A 19,299-nucleotide genomic window follows, 5' to 3' on the forward strand; every position below is an offset into this window, starting at 1 on the left:
TATATAAAATTTAACTTATATTTATAATTTTTAAAAAAATATACAAGTATAATAATTATCTTAAATATATAAATTGATCCCATTTACTCCTATAGTTGATCTGTTTTTTATTCATTAGCAACTCGTTCTTCCTCTAATTTTCAATGATTACTCATTAAGACCAATATAATTACATATGAAAGAGTTTAGTAGGTGGACCTGCTCCTTAAGGCTATCAATGGTGTCTTAATAATTTCCATTCTTTAAAAAAAAATTAACATTTAATTTTTTACAAAAATCATTTTTTTATACACATATTTTTTCAAAGTTTTAAAATCACCAATCCTTCAATTTATTTTATTTTAGATATTTTTAAATGATAATTCTATTAAATAGTTGATTTTTGTTAAATAATTGAAGGTTAAATTTATAGTCGAATATAAAAAAGATTAAAATTGAAATGATATAATAATACAACGATTAAAATTACAATTTTATTTTATTTTTAAAAAATAATTCTACTTAGGGTATTTCGTTTCTTCCAAGTGTGCTATTGGTTATTACGGCGCTTCTCACCATCAATAACATTTTACATCGCCTTCATCAGAGCTGCTTCTCTTTTAGGTATGTATCTCCTTCAACTTCTTTTGGTTCTTGGTTTAATCTTCACCTCTTGGTCGATTTTATTTCTTTTTTGTGCATCTTCGGTGTGTTTTTGTATTTGAGCGAACTGAATTTGTGGTTTTTTTTGGGCCTAAAGCCACTGGTTGAGCCGCCGTTGAGTTTGATTCCATATATGAAAAAAACCTTTAACACTAGTTGCTTTGTCGGAATTTGCAATGAAGTAATCGGTGAGCTGGTGGTTCTATTTGGGCAGGTTTTAGGATAGAAACTATGTGTTGTAGTATGGTATTTTGATATGTAATGCATGTCATAATAGTATATTAAGATACTAAGGGTTCGTTCGGTATGAGGGATAAGGAATAACTAATCTCGTGATTGATTTTGGGATGAATTTATATCATGTTTAGTTGGGGATAAAATTGCGGGATAACTTATCCCAGATTGAGATTGAGGGTGGAAAACTAATTTATGTGTTGTACTAATATGGTATTTTCATCTGTAATGCATATCATAATAGTATATATATATAATGGTACCAAGGGCTGGTTCGGTTTGAGGGATAAAAAATGGAGTAACTAATCTCGCGATTAATTTTAGTATGAATTTATCTTTATGTTTGGTTGGGATAAAATTGCGGGATAACTTATCTCACATTGGGGGTGGAAAACTAAGCTAGGATAACTTGTCCGTAGTCATATTTTTATCAGACATTGAGGATGAAATAACAATCTGGTATAACTAATTCTGCGATAATTTATTCCGGGATATCTTGTTCCCCAACCAAATGTGTCCAAGGGCATTGACTGGACAAACATAATGGAATAGTCTAGCTGTAAATTTGGGCCTAGAGGCTGAAAAAGTTCTCTTTCCTGATTGTATATGTTTTCATAGTCTAAGGATTTTAAGGCACATTTGGTAAGCTTTTCAATGGGAGATATTTTTTGTAATTTGAATTGTTGAGTGTGGTTGGTTGAGAGAGTAACAGTTGGTTGATGGGTTCTTTTTGTTTTTGTGTGTCTACCAATGCAGTCTCGACCCTATACTGCAAATCGAGATTATAAAAGATGGTGCAGTACAACTTTAAGAAGATAACAGTGGTTCCTAATGGGAAGGACTTTGTCGATATCATTCTGTCTCGCACACAACGTCAAACTCCTACTGTTGTGCACAAAGGATATGCTATCTCTCGTATACGTCAATTTTACATGCGCAAAGTGAAATATACGCAGCAGAATTTCTATGACAAACTCTCCACCATTATTGATGAGTTCCCCAGGCTTGATGACATCCATCCTTTCTATGGGGACCTTCTTCATGTGCTCTACAACAAAGACCATTACAAGCTTGCCCTTGGCCAAATCAACACTGCTAGAAATTTGATTTCTAAAGTAGCTAAAGATTATGTGAAATTGTTGAAATATGGTGACTCACTCTATCGATGCAAGTCCCTGAAAGTTGCGGCTCTTGGGCGTATGTGCACTGTTATAAAGCGCATTGGCCCAAGTTTAGCTTATTTGGAGCAGATTAGGCAGCACATGGCAAGACTTCCTTCAATTGATCCCAATACTCGAACCATCTTGATTTGTGGGTATCCAAATGTTGGCAAGAGCTCATTCATTAACAAGATTACAAGAGCAGATGTGGATGTGCAGCCTTATGCCTTCACTACCAAGTCCTTGTTTGTCGGTCATACTGACTACAAATATCTGAGGTATCAAGTGATCGACACTCCAGGGATCTTGGATAGGCCATTTGAGGATCGTAATATCATAGAAATGTGCAGTATTACAGCTCTTGCACATCTGAGGGCCGCTGTGTTATTTTTCCTTGATATTTCTGGGTCTTGTGGCTATAGCATTGCGCAACAGGCTGCTCTTTTTCACAGCATCAAATCACTTTTTTTGAACAAACCGTTGATGATCGTATGCAACAAAACGGACTTGCAGCCATTAGATGGGATTTCCGAGGAAGATAAGAAGTTAGTCACAGAGATGAAAGATGAAGCTATGAAGACAGTGATTGGTCAAGGTGGCGAGGCAACAGATGAAGCAGGTGTGCTGTTAACTATGAGCACTTTGACTGAAGATGGTGTAATTTCAGTGAAGAATGCAGCTTGTGAGAGGTTACTGAATCAAAGGGTGGAGTTGAAAATGAAGTCGAAAAAGTTGAATGACTGCTTGAACCGTTTCCATGTTGCTATGCCAAAACCACGTGACCAGAAAGAGAGGCCGCCATGCATACCTGAGGCAGTGTTGGAAGCCAGAGCAAAGCAGGCCGAGGCAGATTCTGAGAAACAGAAAAGGAAGCTTGAGAGAGATCTGGAGAATGAGAATGGAGGTGCTGGTGTTTATTCTGCGAGCTTGAGGAAGCACTATCTATTAGCAAATGAAGAGTGGAAGGAAGATATAATGCCTGAAATTTTAGATGGGCACAATGTCTATGACTTTGTTGACCCTGATATCTTACAAAGGCTTGAAGAATTGGAGAGAGAAGAAGGTCTTCGTCAGGAAGAAGACGGAGATGATGATTTTGAGATGGATGGTGCAGAGCTTACCCCTGAAGAAAAAGCAGCATTAGCTGAAATCCGGAAAAAGAAAAGTTTGCTCATTCAACAACATAGAATGAAGAAGAGCACCGCAGAGAGCCGACCCACTGTACCAAGAAAGTTTGATAAAGACAAGGAGTTTACTTCAAAAAGAATGGGAAGACAATTATCTGCTTTGGGATTGGATCCAACTCTAGCTATCAATAGAGCCCGAAGTAAATCAAGGGGTCGTAAGCGAGAGAGATCAGTTGAACGTGGAGATGACATTGGTAATGATGCAATGGATGTAGACGAGATTACTCCCAGCAAGAAGCAACGTAGATCTAGATCACTTTCCATGTCAAGATCAAGGTCAATGTCACGACCTCGAAATGAATTTGTTCCAGGGGAGGGCTTCAAGGACAAACCTCAGAAGGAAAAGGCTATAAAGATGTTTAAGAATTCTGCTAATAAGAGGAACAAGGATGCTCGACGGGGAGAGTCTGATAGAGTCATTCCTACTCTGAAACCAAAACATCTCTTCTCTGGAAAACGATCAAGTGGCAAAACTGACAGGCGATAGTCACCAGGTATATCTTACACACACCCTTTTAAGTTCCTCCCCTGATGTATTACAGGTCTTAGAATATGCTTTCTCTATAATGTTCTTGCCTTTTAAGAGAACTCTTATTTTGTTGTCTTCATAGATATGCTCTGTATACTTTCATCGAGTGTTCAATACTCGTGTTGGTGCTTATTTGGTTCCTTTCTCATATTTAGAGTGCAAGACTACAATTATCACCTTCTTTATCGGGTGGCCATTGGAATTTGCTGATGTATCAATATGCTTTTTGTTGCAAAAATTTGGGTGGCGGACGGATGGACATATGCAAAAAGAGAACCTTTGTTGGAATGCCAATTCACCTCAGCTTATTTTGGGCACTCTGTTGTGCAATTTTGGAACTTGCCTTTTAATCCAAGTTTGTATTTTTCTTTAGCGATAATTTTGGAAGAGTTTTAGTTTACCTTAACATAAGATATGAGGAACATGTCAAGACTCAACCTGTTGCAGTTTTGTCATAGCAACACAAGACTATACATTTCAAGTATTTAAATTTGTGTTTGAGATGCAGCTGTGTTTGGTGCCTTGTTCACTATTTGTTCATATAAAAATACCAGGTTTTAATTAAGAAAAGTGTCATGAATAGTGTGTCAAATATGGCCCAAAAAGTGATGACCCACTCCAATCCATCCAAAATTTTAAAGGTTTGAACAAAACATAATTTCATATTGAACTGATTTTAGTTCTACCCAACATAATCCATTTGAATTGATCTTCAATTTTAGCCCTTTTAAAGATCGTTTGGTAGACTGCACATTAGAAATAATCTTAGCATAACTAAAATACAAATATTATTAATACACCATATTTAACACTATTTTTATACAGCCAATCAAATAATCTCTTGAAGATTTAGTTTTAATTTGAATTTATTGTTTGAGATTTACTTTGATTTTTTATATGGTTGAGGGTTTGAGTCCCAACTCGGGGCAAGGGTCTGAGGCTTAGGTTTTCTGGGCTAAAATCGAATCTCGAGTTAAAATTGGTTATCAGATCATAGTTAGATCCCAAATTTGGAGCTTTCTGATGGCTCAGTATAAATCGCATTCAACGAATGTTTTTCTACATCACTATTATAACATGTTTAATCTCACAAGTATTACAAACAACTAATAGATACTTGATACTATTAAATATAGCAAGGTACTGCCACCTGTCCTATTCAGATGAAGACAACTCATAGCACTTAATTAAACAAAAAACAAGACTACAGTCAACTCGTGATAAAAGAGAGTGGTTAAATTCTTAAACTAAGCCAAGAGTTCCTATTTCACTACATTGGCTTTATTTATATTTATACACCAAAGTTGTTAGAAAAATATTCTTAATTATTCAGTATTTAAATTTTAATATAATAATTTAAATATGCAATTAGATTCAAATATTTTAGTATTTAATTATATATTCAAATTCGACATACTGTGAGCAAAAATTTTCCTCCATAATTTCATTATTCTTGAAAAAAACTCCTAAAATAATAATAATCAAAATATTTGATTCTCAAATCACGTATTTTTCTCCTCCTGGGATTGAGAGAAATGGATAAATATGAGATATAACAGAGTGAGATCTTTGTTTTCTAAAAAATAAAATAAAATTAGGACAATATGAGCCTGCCATGAGACATAATCTGCTCTTCTTCACTTTTTACAAACGTAATGAAGCCGAAATCGAAGTTGAACTTCACCATTATATAAAGTCAAAAAATGTAGTTAAATTGATATTTTTTTGGAGCAATCTACACTCAAATATTTTAATCTTAATGAAAATAAATAATATCTAATATTGCAATTTTAACTTTTTCAATTTTTTTGGCCAAATAACACATGTATGAAGAAACCCAAACAAGCAATTGCCCATTTTTCTTTATACGACAGCAGCTTGATGCCCACCACTGCTACCTATTTTCGAAAAAATGACAAAAATAGTCCCTTCTATTTTTGGGCAAACATTTAAACTTTTGAGATAGTTTTAGTTTTTTATGTTTTATCAAATTTGAATAAGTTTTATTTTTATTTTTATTTGTCCACTATTTTTAAAATTTCTTTTTTTTACTTATCATTTTTAACATATTAAGAAAAATAATATTTTTTCCAAACTACGTTCTTCCTTAGCATTAATTAAATTCCCCAAACTACTTTTAAGGCCTAATATTAAGCATCAATTAGTATGGGTAATGTGATAAAAGAATTATGTCAATCATTGTCTACTAGAGTGTGTTTGGTAAGGAGGAAAATATTTTTCTAAAAATGGTTTTCAATTTTCTCATTGAAAATATTTTATCTAGAAAGTTCCTTAAATATGAAAAAATGACTTTTTAAATGGAAGTAGCGAAAACAAGTTAGCTAATGTGCTTTTTATGCTCATATTGTTATTTCATCCATCTCAATAATTGAGATAGACTTAATATAAAATTTAAGAAAAAAAATGAATTTCTTGTAACTTATGAGTTAAATTAACCCTTAAATATGATTTTTTAATAAGAAATTAAATTATTTCTAATGATATAAAGATGACCTAACCTTTATAATTTGTACCTCGAAGAGGTACTGGTTAGATTCGTATATATTCTATTTTCATTAGTTTCCATCTTATAACATAGGATGAACAAAGTAAAAATGAAAGTGAGTGGCGTAGCCACCTTTCGTCGGAAAAAAATATCGTACATACAAATAAAATGATACATGAAATGATTAAATAACATATTTTAGACATCCGTAACACAATAAATTAATATAGCCCAGTGGTTTCACCTCCTTAAAATGAGATAGTGCTAATGTGCTCGAAAGCTTTTATTATGCTGTTTCTGGACATCCTTTCTGAAATTCCCATTACTCTTTTCTAAATAGTGGCTTTATATATTTGCAATTATACTGCATTACAAACATTAGCTTTACATTTCTCTTTCCTTTTCCTCTTTCCACTCCATAAATTTGCTGAAATTCAAGCATCAACCATGGAGAACAATACTACAACAACAACAAAATGGAATTTCAAAGAGAACGAGAAATTGGTCACTGCATTGGGTCTCACTGTAAGAAGTGTTCTTAACAATTTGACGTCTTGCATTGACCCTGCTGATACCAGGTTCGTTATCTCTCTCGGCCATGGCGATCCTTCTGCTTTCCCCTGTTTTCGAACAACACCAATCGCCGAAGATGCTATTGCTGATGCCGTTCGCTCTGCTAAATTTAATGGTTATTCATCCAATGTTGGTATACTTCCTGCCAGAAGGTAATATTTAGCTTGGAACAATGTTAATTTAATGTTGCAATTGATTTTGTAAAGATTTTGAAATCTGGTATCATGGAATTGTGAGTCTTCAGTTTTTGGTATCACTTGCATATTAGTGTTTCTCTTTTGGATGTGTTTGGTTAAATGCGTACCTTAGTATATTCTTCTGGTAATCTTTGCGTAAGTGTGAAATATTTTGCATGGAATACTCTTTGCTTTTTTCTGGCATATGTATCAGATTTAAGTGTACTCATACGAGGCAGATTCAAAATTTTGAGTTTATGGATTTTGAATTCTAGAAAATACAGCTTAGGGGATTCTTAATTTAAATACAGGATTTGGGCCAAAGTTGCTTAATTATTCTACTGAAAATGCAACCAATGATCTAGGTCCACCCCTTAATCTAGTCTAAGACGTTTGACCATGAAAATTGTGAGTATTTGAAAAGAAAGTAATTTTTGTTTTCAAAGTGAAAAATGACTGAGTTGTATTTGGCCATGAATACAAATCGGAGTTGTTTTCGAATTTTTGTGGGTATTTTGGAGTGAAAAAAGTGAATAACTTTTCGGTGTTTCTCATATTCCGGTTTCAACTTCAAGTTAAATCTCGGAGTTTTAACGACCAAACATGTTTTCCTGAGTTCAACTTCTGAAAGAAGTACATAATTTCCATGTTGTTCCAATAAATGAGGGTGACTTCTGTTTATACAACAATTTGAAACAATTATAGAGCTATTTTAAAACGAATATGTGGCTTCTTGATTATTCATGATCTTCAAATTCAGAATAATTCATTTAACTTTGTTCTCTGAGAAGGGCTGTAGCAGAAAACCTTTCTCAAGATCTCCCATACAAGTTGTCTCCTGATGATATTTACTTAACAAGTGGATGTGGTCAAGCAATTGAAGTAATTTTGAATGCTCTTGCACGTCCCAACGCAAATAATCTACTTCCAACTCCTGGATTCCCTTGTTAGGAAGCGTGGGCTGGATTTACTCAGATCGAAATGCATCACTTTAATCTTCTCCCAGAGAAGGAGTGGGAGGTGGACCTTAATGCAGTCGAGTCTTTGACCGATGACAATACCGTTGCTATGGCCATTATTAATCCTGGGAATCCTTGTGGCAATGTTTACACAGAACAACACTTGAAGAAGGTATGTATATGTGTACTTCCTAATTGTAATTGATATCCTAAGTTATTATGAATATAAAGAGGTGCTTTAATTTCCATCAGGTGGCAGAGATGGCAAGGAAGCTTGGAATTTTAGTTATTTCTGATGAAGTTTATGCTCATCTCGCTTTTGGAAGTAAACCATTTGTGCCCATGGGAATCTTTGGATCGATTGCTCCTGTTATTACACTCGGATCCATATCAAAGAGGTGGATTGTCCCTGGCTGTCGACTTGGTTGGCTCGTTACAAATGATCCAAGCAGCATACTTAAAGAACATGGGGTACTAAGAGGCCATGTTGTTATCTTTGGTTGAGACTGAGTAGCATTCTGCTTGTTGTCATCTTGTATTTTCTTATTTTCAGGTCATAGATTCTATCGTGGGATATCTCAATATATCTTCTGATCGGGCAACCTTTATACAGGTTTTCTCTCTTCTGCTTTCGTTCTTTTAAAGATTTAATACCTGTTATTCCTTTTTGCCACACGTTTGGTAGTATTGCACCCCGATGAAATACGAGATAGAGTTGCCAAAGGCATGAATTTTGTTTTGGTCTAAAAGATCTTTGTATTATATATCACCAATTGATCAGTTTTTACGAGTTGAACTGAACTACATATCACCAAAAATGATAACTTTTGCATGTGAGCCATCATATCTAGAAGATGGCTTCCAGAGACTGAATGCTTTCTATCAAAGGCATGCCAAGAAACAGTAAGCTACTGTCTGAGAATTCGAACCAACCTTTGATATCTCTGCATTACAGAGTGGCAATTTGTGATCTTCAACTACTCGTTGGATCTCGTGTGTGGTGTACGTACACTAGCTCATACATAAGTTGGCTAGATTTTCAACAATTTCCTCGAGTCATCAGAGGAATGTTATATGTTATTTCCAAACTCCTGCTAGTGAATATCCATAATGCACCATTACTAGTGAATGTTCTTTGTAAGATAACCTTTAACTAGCTAAACTAGAACAAGTGTTTGTAAAATGTGCAGATTGTTTAATTACGTCCCTCAATTTGTGTGAGGTTGATTATTACTTTTTTATCAATCGACTATATTCCATTCACATAAATCTTGTGCAAATGCAAGTGATTAATTTAATGGACTCAGTTTTTTTACGCTCAAACTCTTAAAACTATGATTTACTTTCATTACATTTTCCCCTTGAAAATGTATGCTCATACACCGTGGCGGAGCCAAGATTTTCAATAAGGGGTTCAAAATCTGTAAATAGACAGACGAGTAGCCGAAGAGGGTTCGACATCTACTATATGTACATAAAAAAATATTTTAACCATGTATAAATAAGATAATTCTCCGCCGAAGGGGGACACCCTTAGTATAAGGTGGCTCCGCCCCTGCTCATACACGTGTAGGATGTTTCACTACAAGAATCTTCACTAAAAGTAGGGGTGGAAAAATCAAATTCAAACTCGACCCAACCTATTTAGATTTGGGTTAGTTATTGACCCGCTCAATCCAATCCATTTCAATCTAAGAAAAATTGAGCGGATTGGGTTATGATCTATTACTAACTCGTTATCTAACTTGTTTTAACCCAATCCATTTTGACCCACACAAATTTAGATTAAATTGGGTGTTGCAATTTTAATCCGCTCAAATTTAACTCATCCCGCCCAATTGCCACCCCTACTAAAAGGGATGAGAGCTGTGCATCAACTCTTATTAAATGTGTGGAATAGGCATGAGAGTTATGCATCAACTAGAATTTGTGGAAGGGGATAGGATGGCAATGGAACGGGGAGGTTGTTGTGCAGGTTGAGGCCTGCCCCGCCCCACGGTAGTAAATTTTTTAAATTACAACCTATCCCGCATCAACCAACCCACACAAGAAGACAATGATGTGGGAAATGAGTGGACATTGAGCGAGAAAAATTGACACTTTGTTTATTTTATATTATTCATCTTTTAATATATTTAATTTTGGATGTGCTATCAAAAATAATATTCCTTCTATCCAAATTTATGTGATATACTTCGAATTTCAAGATTAAAAGAAGTCTATTTTTGATAGTAAATTTTTCATATATTTTTTAAAAATATTTTGAATGGTCAATTATTGTGACTTATAGTACTTTTAGGCAGTTACAATATATAAATTTCATTTCAAAAAATTGAAAATTTTATGCTCAAATTTCTAATCAAATTTAAACTGTTTAACTCTTGAAAAATAAAATATATTATATAAATTGAGACAAAAAAAGAAGAAGTAATAATTATAATGTGTCATTAAAAAATAAAGTGTAATTTCACGTAGTTGGTTGTATTATTCACCTACTGATTAGATGTCATCGAGTTTAAATATTCATTACGCAAAATAACAAATAGGAGTATTTAACTGACGAAGTCAAATACAAGTTCTCCACGTAAATACCACAACAAAAATTTAATTTTGTTTTGGAGGAAAAAAAATTAATATGGTGTTCTTACATTTCTGCCCAAATAATTGTGGCCATTTTTAGCATTTCTCGTTTGTTATTTTCTATTATTATATTTATGCACTTTTAATTTTCATAATTTTTTTTTAGTTAAATTATAAAAAACATAACATGATAAATAAGAAGTCATTGTTAGTTGTCAGGTGCTTGCGTATATAGTGTGCTGGACACATTTTTCAACCACTACTTGTCATTTTTTTCTATTTCTTTTCTATATTTTGGCTTCTATTTCTACTTCCATTGCTACTTCTACTCCATTATCTGCAAATTCATAGCCAAAAGCATGGAGAACGGTACGACTACATCGAGGAGAACATGGAACTTTAAAGAGAATGAAAAATTGGTAAGTGTATCGGATCTCACAGTAAGAAGTGTTCTTAACAAGTTGAGGTGCTGCATTGACCCTGCTGATACCAGACCCGTTATCCCTCTTGGCCATGGGGATCCTTCTGCTTTCCCCTGTTTTCGGACTACACCAATCGCCGAAGATGCTGTTTCTGATGCCGTTCGTTCTGCTAAGTTCAACTGTTATTCCTCCACCGTCGGCATCCTTCCTGCTAGACGGTACCATTCAGTGGCATTTTTTACTCTAAATTTTACTCGAACAATATTGATTTAATGTTTCCATTGATTTTGTAAAGAGTTTGAAATCTAATATCATCTTCAATAGAGTATTTCAGAATTTTTAGTTTTGAGTTTTGGATTCTAAGTGCCCGTTTGGATTACCTTATTTTTAGTTGCCCTCTCCATTTTTAAACACTTTCTATAAGTCCATCCAAATAGGCCCTAAAAAAGATACCTTACTAGATCTAGACAAGTTACTTATACATACTAAGTAGATTTCTCTACAAAAATATAGAGTTTTGGCTGAAAGATATGGCTTATGTTGAACCTGGAATTAATACTCTAGCTCTGCACCTGTGGTGGAGCCATCTTATGCTTTTTTTGGAAATTACACTGTTTAGCTATATTAACATTTTAGTTTTAGGTAGAAATATTATATGTTGACTTCCCCTTTTTTTTTTTTTTAAGCATGTCAACTTTTTGGTATTTTGACATTTTTCGTAAAATTTCTGGCTCCGCAATTGAGGGTGAAGTTAATGTTCTGTCTCGACTTTTCTAAGTGCACCTTTATCTGGTCTAAAGTTCCAACAATTGAGGGTAACTTTTGGAGATTTATACTTAACAGTATTTGGTAGGGCCTTTTTTTGTTCCTACTGTACAGTTAAAGACTTAATCTGTTTACTCTATTTGTTATTAAATGTAAGTGGTCCATTGTCTTTATTTTCCTTGATTGGTTTTTGCAAGAACCCCAGGTTTTTTTAAATAACCTTCAACTTTTGTTTGTCAAATAGTTCTTGAACTTTGTCTCTGTTGTGAACATTAATCTTAACTACATAGGATTGCGTTTACATTTATGGGGTATACGAATTTGAAGCAATTTTAGAGCTATTTCAAAAGGGAATATGGCTTCTTGATTATTGGAGACGTCATTCATGATCTTCAAATTCAGAATAATTCATTTAGTTTTGTTCTCTGAAAAGGGCTGTAGCAGAATACCTTTCTCAAGATCTCCCATACAAGTTGTCTCCTGATGATATTTACTTAACAATTGGATGTGGTCAAGCAATTGAAATACTTTTGAATGCTCTTGCACATCCAAACGCAAATATTCTACTTCCAACTCCTGGATTCCCTTATTATGAAGCTTGGGGTGGATTTACTCAGATGGAAATGCGCCACTTTAATCTTCTCCCAGAGAAGGAGTGGGAGGTGGACCTTAATGCGGTCGAGTCTTTGGCCGATGAAAATACCGTGGCTATGGTCATTATTAATCCTGGGAATCCTTGTGGCAATGTCTATTCAGAACAACACTTGAAGAAGGTATGTGTACTTCCTCTTTTTCGTTATGATATTGATATCCTAAGTCATTATAAATATAAAGAGGTGTTTCAATTTCTATCAGGTGGCAGAGATGGCAAGGAAGCTTGGAATTTTAGTTATTTCTGATGAAGTTTATGCTCATCTCGCTTTTTGGAAGTAAACCATTTTGTGCCCATGGGAATCTTTGGATCGATTGCCCCTGTTATTACACTTGGATCCATATCAAAGAGGTGGATTGTCCCAGGCTGGCGACTTGGTTGGCTTGTTACAAATGATCCAAACGGCATACTTAAAGAACATGGGGTACTTTCTCTACTGCTTCCACATATGTTTATTTTTGTGGAAAAAATAATTTAGCATTCACTTATAAAGCCAAATTTAGGTGTTGAAGAGCACTTCACAGTAAATTAAAGAAATGTGGAACACTGAAAGTATGTCATAGGCGGTTTTGTTACATGTGTCATGTAAAATCTTTGATTGAGACTGACTAGCATTCTTTAAAAGGAGGATAAGATTATTTTCTAGCGAAATGATCTGTATGTTGTCATCTTGTGTTTTCTTATTTTCAGGTCATAGATTCCATCATGGGATATCTCAATATATCTTCTGATCCTGCAACGTTTATTCAGGTTCGCTCTTTATAATTGAATTTTGTTTTGGTCCAGCAGCTCTTTGTATTATGTAAACTAAGAACTTAGTAGTGTAGGTGTAATTTTCCGCATCCCTTACTGATGTATCTAGTTTCATTTTGTTCTTACTTCAACAGGGGGCAATTCCTCAGATCCTTCAGGAAACAAAAGACGATTTCTTCTCTAAAATAGTAAATATGCTAAGAGAAGATGCAGATATCTGTTATGAGAGAATCAAGGATATTCCTTGCATCACTTGCCCAAGTAAACCTCAAGGATCTATGTTTGTGATGGTATGAAAAAAATGGAAGCTTAATTAGTTAGAAGATGTAATCAATAGTCTAATATAGGTCTTTTCCCTCTTGTAGGTTCAACTTCATTTGAATCTTCTAGAAGACATTGAAGATGACCTGGACTTTTGCGCGAAGCTGGCTAGGGAAGAATCTATGATAATTTTACCAGGTAAAAGAAAACAAATCTCTTAGAAAGCTAATCAAACTCTGTTGAAAACAGTAGACAGATTTTCTTACTTGAACAAATGTCCCTTTCTTGGAGGACTATCTTTTCAAATTCCTTTATTTTTTCGACGTCTTAGAATGTTTCTCATACGTGTTTAGTTGTTAGAGCTTTCGTAATCACAGGTCATAATGTTATTTGATTGTTTTATTGCGCCAAACCAGTCTTCAATTACGTCGAATTCAGAAAGTTCCTGAAGGACAAATAGAAATCATCGGTACATATAGGATCTGCCATGCTAGTGATCACTTCTGCTGATATATAGTTCAGTTCGACCCATAAAAACTGATGCAAGGCAGAAATTTATCAAATTTTATTAGACTCCATAGATGTAAGTTGTAACCATATTGTTATATGGATGTGAAATTTGTGTACTTTTCGAGTTGGTGCATTACTTTGCTGCAAGAAAGTAGACTCTCACTCGAAAGGGCAAGTACATGAATAACTCGAACTGGTGGGATGCTGTATTATATAGAATCTGACAATAATGCCTTGTGTAGGTGTTGCCGTGGGACTCAAGAATTGGCTCAGGATAACCTTTGCATGTGAGCCATCATATTTGGAAGATGGCTTCCAGAGACTAAATGCTTTCTACCAAAGGCATGCCAAAAAACAATAAGCTACTGTCTGAGAAACAACCTTGATATCTGTTACGGTCCCCTGATATGTATCTTGTTATGAGACACGTTGCAAGATGAAATCAGATGTTTCTTCCTATGACCTATGATCCTGGTTTGTCAAGAGACAACCTACAATCTTGAGTTAGAGTACTCAAAAACTCAAACGATTTCCTGCTCATCTTTCCATTGAATTCAAATAACTTTAAAAACAATATTGGCGGATATCTCTGCTTTACAGATTGGCAATTGCTTCAACTACTCGTTGACCCTCGGTGCTACAATAGCTCATGCATAAGTTGGCTAGATTTTCAACAATTTCCTCGAGTCATCAGAGGAATGTAATATGTTATTCTGAATGGTATCCACTTCAGGATTATCACAGACAATATCATTCTGGGGAATATCTTCCGAACTCCTGCTACTGAATATCAATAATGCACCATTGCTAGTGAATGTGGTTGTAAGATAACCTTTAACTAGCTAAGCTAGAACAAGTGTTTGTGAAATGTGCAGATTGTTTAATATCGTTGAGCACAATTGGTTGCTCACCGCGTAAACTTTATTCTTACTAAGTAAGGACCATCTTCGGTCTTACAATTTTTATACTCAATTTCTTTTGCATTCATACGCTAGTAACTTCTTTTGTTGCTCTATTATTTCTCACTTAATACATTTCAAATTTGATACTTACTTGGGAACTCATAACTCAAATGAACCAGTTGCCTGATGACGGAGGATTAATTAACTAACTTACTTCATTCTAGAAGTTCTAAATTTTCCATTCTTTGCCTTGTAACTATATTTCTATAAATTCACCTCCTAATTCTCTACAACCTCTTGGAATGTTCTATATTTTTTATTAGGGCAAAGATGTCTATAATTCAAAGTCTAGAAAAAAAAACTAGTTTCTGTGTTTGGTATATGAAAGAAAAATATATTTTTCAATTTTTTCATATTTGATTGACTTAAATATTTTTCAAATGAACTTATTTTTTCCTCTAACTTAAAGAAAAAATGTCGGGAATGTGATAGAGGTTCGGGTTCGTGTCAAAGAGTGGTGGTTCGAATATGATATTATAATATTTGTCCAGATTATATCTAAATATTTTTCTCTTAAAAAATAAATAAATTATTTTCCCTTTGGAATACATACACCCCTATTTATTGTTAAGAGGGCAAAAATCACTTGTACTGTGCCTCGTGAGATACACGAGCTTATCTTTCTGTTTCTACCTCCTTTGCTTCTTCAACTCCATATCTGCGAATTCATAGTCATGGAGAACGGTACTACTACAACAAGGAAAATATGGAACTTTAAGGAGACTGAGAAGTTAGAAAGTGCACCGAATCTCACCATAAGAATTGTCCTTGACAAGTTGACGTCTTGCCTCAACACTGCTGATACCCGACCGGTTATCCCTCTCTGCCTTGCCGATCCTTCTGCTTTCCCCTGTTTCCGGACTACACCAATCGCCGAAGATGCTATTGTTGATGCTGTTCGCTCTGCCAAATTTAACTGTTATTCGCCCACTGTCGGCATCCTTCCTGCTAGAAGGTAGCATATTATTTGCCTTGCTTACTCAAAATTTTAGTCGAACAATGTTAATTTTAATGTTTTAATTGATTTTGTAAAGATTTTGAAATCTGTAATCGTTCTAAGTTTTTGATTTTTGATAGCACTTGGTTTAGGTGTCTCTGGCACTGATTGCATAGTAGTGTTTCTCATTTGGAGGTGTTTGATTAAATGTGTACCTCAGTCAGTGTAATCTGTTTAATTGTGAAGAGACAGATTCAAAATTTTGAGTTTATGGGTTTTGGATTCTAGAAACTATAGCTTACTGAGTTCGGAGTAAGTTATGTATACATATTGGATTTCTCAACTTAAATTTAGGGAAGGGGAAAAAGCTAGTGGTTCTGTCAAACTCGTAACCAAGGCTCTAGTTCCCCAGCTTTATTTAGTGTAAAGTTAATGTTGGAGACATGTTTCATGATCGTCAAATTCATTTAATTTTGTTCTCTGAAAAGGGCGGTAGCAGAATACCTTTCTCAAGATCTCCCATACAAGTTGTCCCCGGATGATATTTACTTGACAAGTGGATGTATTCAAGCAATTGAAGTACTTTTGAGTGCTCTTGCGCGTCCAAACGCAAATATTCTACTTCCCACTCCTGGATTCCTTTTTTATGAAGCTAGGGCTGCATTTACCCATATCGAAATGCGCCACTTTAATCTTCTCCCGGACAAGGAGTGGGAGGTGGACCTTAATGCGGTTGAGTCTTTGGCCGATGAAAATACCATGGCTATAGTTATTATTAATCCTGGGAATCCTTGTGGCAATGTCTACACAGACCATCACTTGAAGAAGGTATGTGTGTGTACTTCCTTTTTTGTTGTAGTATATTGATATCCTAAGTCATTATTATGAATATAAAGAGGTGGTTTAATTTCTATCAGGTGGCAGAGACGGCAAGAAAACTTGGAATTTTAGTTATTTCTGATGAAGTTTATGCTCATCTCACTTTTGGAAGTAGACCATTTGTGCCTATGGGAGTCTTTGGATCGATTGCCCCTGTTATTACTCTCGGATCCATATCAAAGATGTGGATTGTCCCTGGTTGGCGACTTGGTTGGCTTGTTACAAATGATCCAAATGGTATACTAAAAGAGCATGGGGTACTTACCTTTTAAAGATGGCCATTTTCTACTGCTTCCACACATATTATAGGGGACTATATAAGTATAATATGATATCTTAGATTATTTTACAAACAAACAATGTCTATCCGTCGTCACTTTGTGTATTGTTATTTGCAGGTCATAGATTCCATCACGGGATATCTCAATATATCTTCTGACCCTGCGACTTTTATTCAGGTTTGCTCTTTATAGTTCTCTCTTCTGCTTGCGTTCTTTTGGAAATGTAACACTTGTTGTTCCATTTTGCCACACATTTGGTAGAGTTGCTAAAGGATTGGAATTTATTTTGGTCTAACAGCTTGTTGTATTATGTAAACATGTTTCACATAAGCTAATGGAATAGTTATTTGAAAATTTAGTAGTATAGGTGTAATTTTCCTCGTCGCTTACTGAGGTATCTGGTTTCTTTTTGTTCTTACTTTGACAGGGGGCAATTCCTCAGATCCTTAAGAATACAAAAGACGATTTCTTCTCTAAAATAGTAAATATGCTAAGAGAAGATGCAGATTTCTGTTATGAAAGAATCAAGGATATTCCTTGCATCACTTGCCCAAGTAAACCTCAAGGATCTATGTTTGTGATGGTATGAGAAAAATGGAAGCTTAATTAGTTAGAAGATGTTATCAATAGTCTAATATAGGTCTTTTTCCTCTTGTAGGTTCAACTTCATTTGAATCTTCTAGAAGACATCGAAGATGACCTGGACTTTTGCGCAAAGCTGGCTAGGGAAGAATCTATGATAATTTTACCAGGTAAAAGAAAACAAATCTCTTAGAAAGCTAATCAAACTCTGTCGAAACAGTAGACAGATTTTCTTACTTGAACAAATGTCCCTTTCTTGGAGGACAATCTTTTCAAGTTCCTTTATTTTTTTCGATTTCTTGCAATGTTTCTCATACGTTTAGTCAATAGAGCTTTCGTATTCATGGGTCATAATGTCATTTGATTCTTTTATTACGCCAAACAAGCCTTTAATTGCGTCCAATTCAGAAAGTTCCTACAGGACAAATAGAATTCATCCATATACATAAGATCTGCCATGCTAGTGATCATTTTTTGGGATACATACAAGTCTGATTATCAATGCAAGTATGCAACTGATACGAAAGCAGAAATTCGTCAATTTTTATTAGACTCCATAGATGTAACCATGTTTTATGAAGGTAAAATTCGTGTACTTCTGGTATTGATGTATTAATTCGCTGCATGAAAGTAGACTCACTCAAAAGAGCTAGCATATGAATACAAAGTTTGTGTGTTCTGCATGCACAAAAACTGGTGTGATGCTATGCTGTGTATAGATATCTGACAATAACTCTTGGTGCAGGTATTGCTGTAGGACTCAAGAATTGGCTCAGGATAACCTTTGCATGTGAGCCATCATATCTGGAAGATGGGTTCCAGAGACTAAATGCTTTCTATAAAAGGCACGCCAAGAAACAATAAGCTACTGTCTGAGAAACAGCCGTTATATCTGTTACCGTCCCCTGATATGGAGGACGCTGCAAGATGAAATCAGATATTTTCTTCCTACAACCTATGGTCCTGGTTCGTCAAGAGAACCTGCAATCTTGAGTTAAGAGTACTCAAAAACTAAACAATTTTCTGTTTTTTTTTTTTTTATTGAATTCAAGTAACTTTAAAAATAATGTTGGTGGATATCTCTGCTTTGCGGAGTGGCAATTGATCTTCAACTACTCGTTGACCCTCGGTGTGGTGTACGAACAATAGCTCATACATAAGTTGGCTAGATTTTCAACAATTTTGTCGAGTCATCAGAGGAATGTTATATGTTATTCAGAATGGTGGTATCAGCTAATTCCGGATTATCACAGACAATATCATTCTGGGGAATATCATCCGGAACTCCTGCTAGTGAATATCAATAATGCACCATTACTAGTGAATGTGTTTTTAAGATAGCCTTTAACTAGCAAAGCTAGAACACGTGTTTGTGAAATGTGCAGATTGTTTAATATTGTTGGGCACAATTGGTTGCTAAGTAAGGACAATCTTCGATCTTACAATTCTTATACTCAAATTCTTTTGCACTTAGACTCTTGTAACTTCGTTTGATACGTTCTTGCGAACTCACTCTTTACTTGAACACAAATAACTCAAATGAACCACTTACCTTTCTAGATTTTCTGTTCTTTGCCTTGTAACTATATTTCTAGAATTCACCTCCTAATTCTCTACAAACTCTTGGAATGTTCTATATGTTTTTGTTAGGGCAAAGATATTTATTATTCAAAGTCCAGAAAAAAAACAAACTAGTTTCTGTGTTTCTTAAGAAGGAAAATATTTTTTAATTTTCTTATATTTGGTTGG

At 34.8% G+C, this 19,299-nt stretch overlaps 3 protein-coding genes and 1 pseudogene across 4 annotated transcripts; all 4 read left to right on the forward strand.

The window, feature by feature from the left end:
* The first annotated feature begins 500 nt into the window (after positions 1 to 500).
* Positions 501 to 4,279, forward strand: LOC102605631 (nucleolar GTP-binding protein 1-like). Of its 2 annotated transcripts, none has more exons than XM_006367737.2 (3): positions 501 to 603; positions 1,633 to 3,717; positions 3,908 to 4,279. In XM_006367737.2, exon 2 carries the CDS (start codon positions 1,668 to 1,670, stop codon positions 3,708 to 3,710), a length of 2,043 nt encoding a protein of 680 aa, XP_006367799.1. In that variant the 5' UTR covers positions 501 to 603; positions 1,633 to 1,667; the 3' UTR covers positions 3,711 to 3,717; positions 3,908 to 4,279. The 2 variants fall into 2 exon arrangements, with proteins under 2 accessions (XP_006367799.1, XP_006367800.1); XM_006367738.2 differs by having other exon boundaries at positions 3,835 to 4,272.
* Positions 4,280 to 6,705: 2,426 nt separating this feature from the next.
* On the forward strand, positions 6,706 to 8,609 carry LOC102578880 (tyrosine aminotransferase-like; annotated as a pseudogene).
* Positions 8,610 to 10,800: 2,191 nt separating this feature from the next.
* LOC102606206 (tyrosine aminotransferase-like) lies at positions 10,801 to 14,881 on the forward strand. Its single transcript, XM_015305674.1, is given in 8 exon segments — positions 10,801 to 11,186; positions 12,167 to 12,506; positions 12,589 to 12,663; positions 12,666 to 12,809; positions 13,076 to 13,135; positions 13,273 to 13,428; positions 13,504 to 13,597; positions 14,152 to 14,881. Coding segments are annotated over 8 exon segments (1,269 nt in total). The 5' UTR covers positions 10,801 to 10,905; the 3' UTR covers positions 14,271 to 14,881.
* A 539-nt stretch (positions 14,882 to 15,420) lies between these two features.
* LOC102578536 (tyrosine aminotransferase-like) lies at positions 15,421 to 18,992 on the forward strand. Its single transcript, XM_006367739.2, has 7 exons — positions 15,421 to 15,826; positions 16,297 to 16,636; positions 16,726 to 16,944; positions 17,086 to 17,145; positions 17,396 to 17,551; positions 17,627 to 17,720; positions 18,296 to 18,992. The coding sequence occupies exons 1-7, from the start codon at positions 15,546 to 15,548 to the stop codon at positions 18,412 to 18,414; spliced, it is 1,269 nt and encodes a 422-aa protein (XP_006367801.1). The 5' UTR covers positions 15,421 to 15,545; the 3' UTR covers positions 18,415 to 18,992.
* Positions 18,993 to 19,299: the final 307 nt, after the last annotated feature.

This window comes from Solanum tuberosum, unplaced genomic scaffold, assembly GCF_000226075.1.
Source record: "Solanum tuberosum cultivar DM 1-3 516 R44 unplaced genomic scaffold, SolTub_3.0 contig00001, whole genome shotgun sequence".
NCBI classification, from domain to species: Eukaryota; Viridiplantae; Streptophyta; class Magnoliopsida; order Solanales; family Solanaceae; genus Solanum; species Solanum tuberosum.

Bases quoted from the DNA above. Each gene is read 5' to 3' on its own strand.
- LOC102605631 (XM_006367737.2), top strand. From the start codon at position 1,668: ATGGTGCAGTACAACTTTAAGAAGATAACAGTGGTTCCTAATGGGAAG.
- LOC102578536 (XM_006367739.2), top strand. From the start codon at position 15,546: ATGGAGAACGGTACTACTACAACAAGGAAAATATGGAACTTTAAGGAG. The intron at 16,945-17,085 runs GTACTTACCTTT...TGTTATTTGCAG, and splicing joins GTATACTAAAAGAGCATGGG to GTCATAGATTCCATCACGGG. The intron at 17,552-17,626 runs GTATGAGAAAAA...TTCCTCTTGTAG, and splicing joins AAGGATCTATGTTTGTGATG to GTTCAACTTCATTTGAATCT.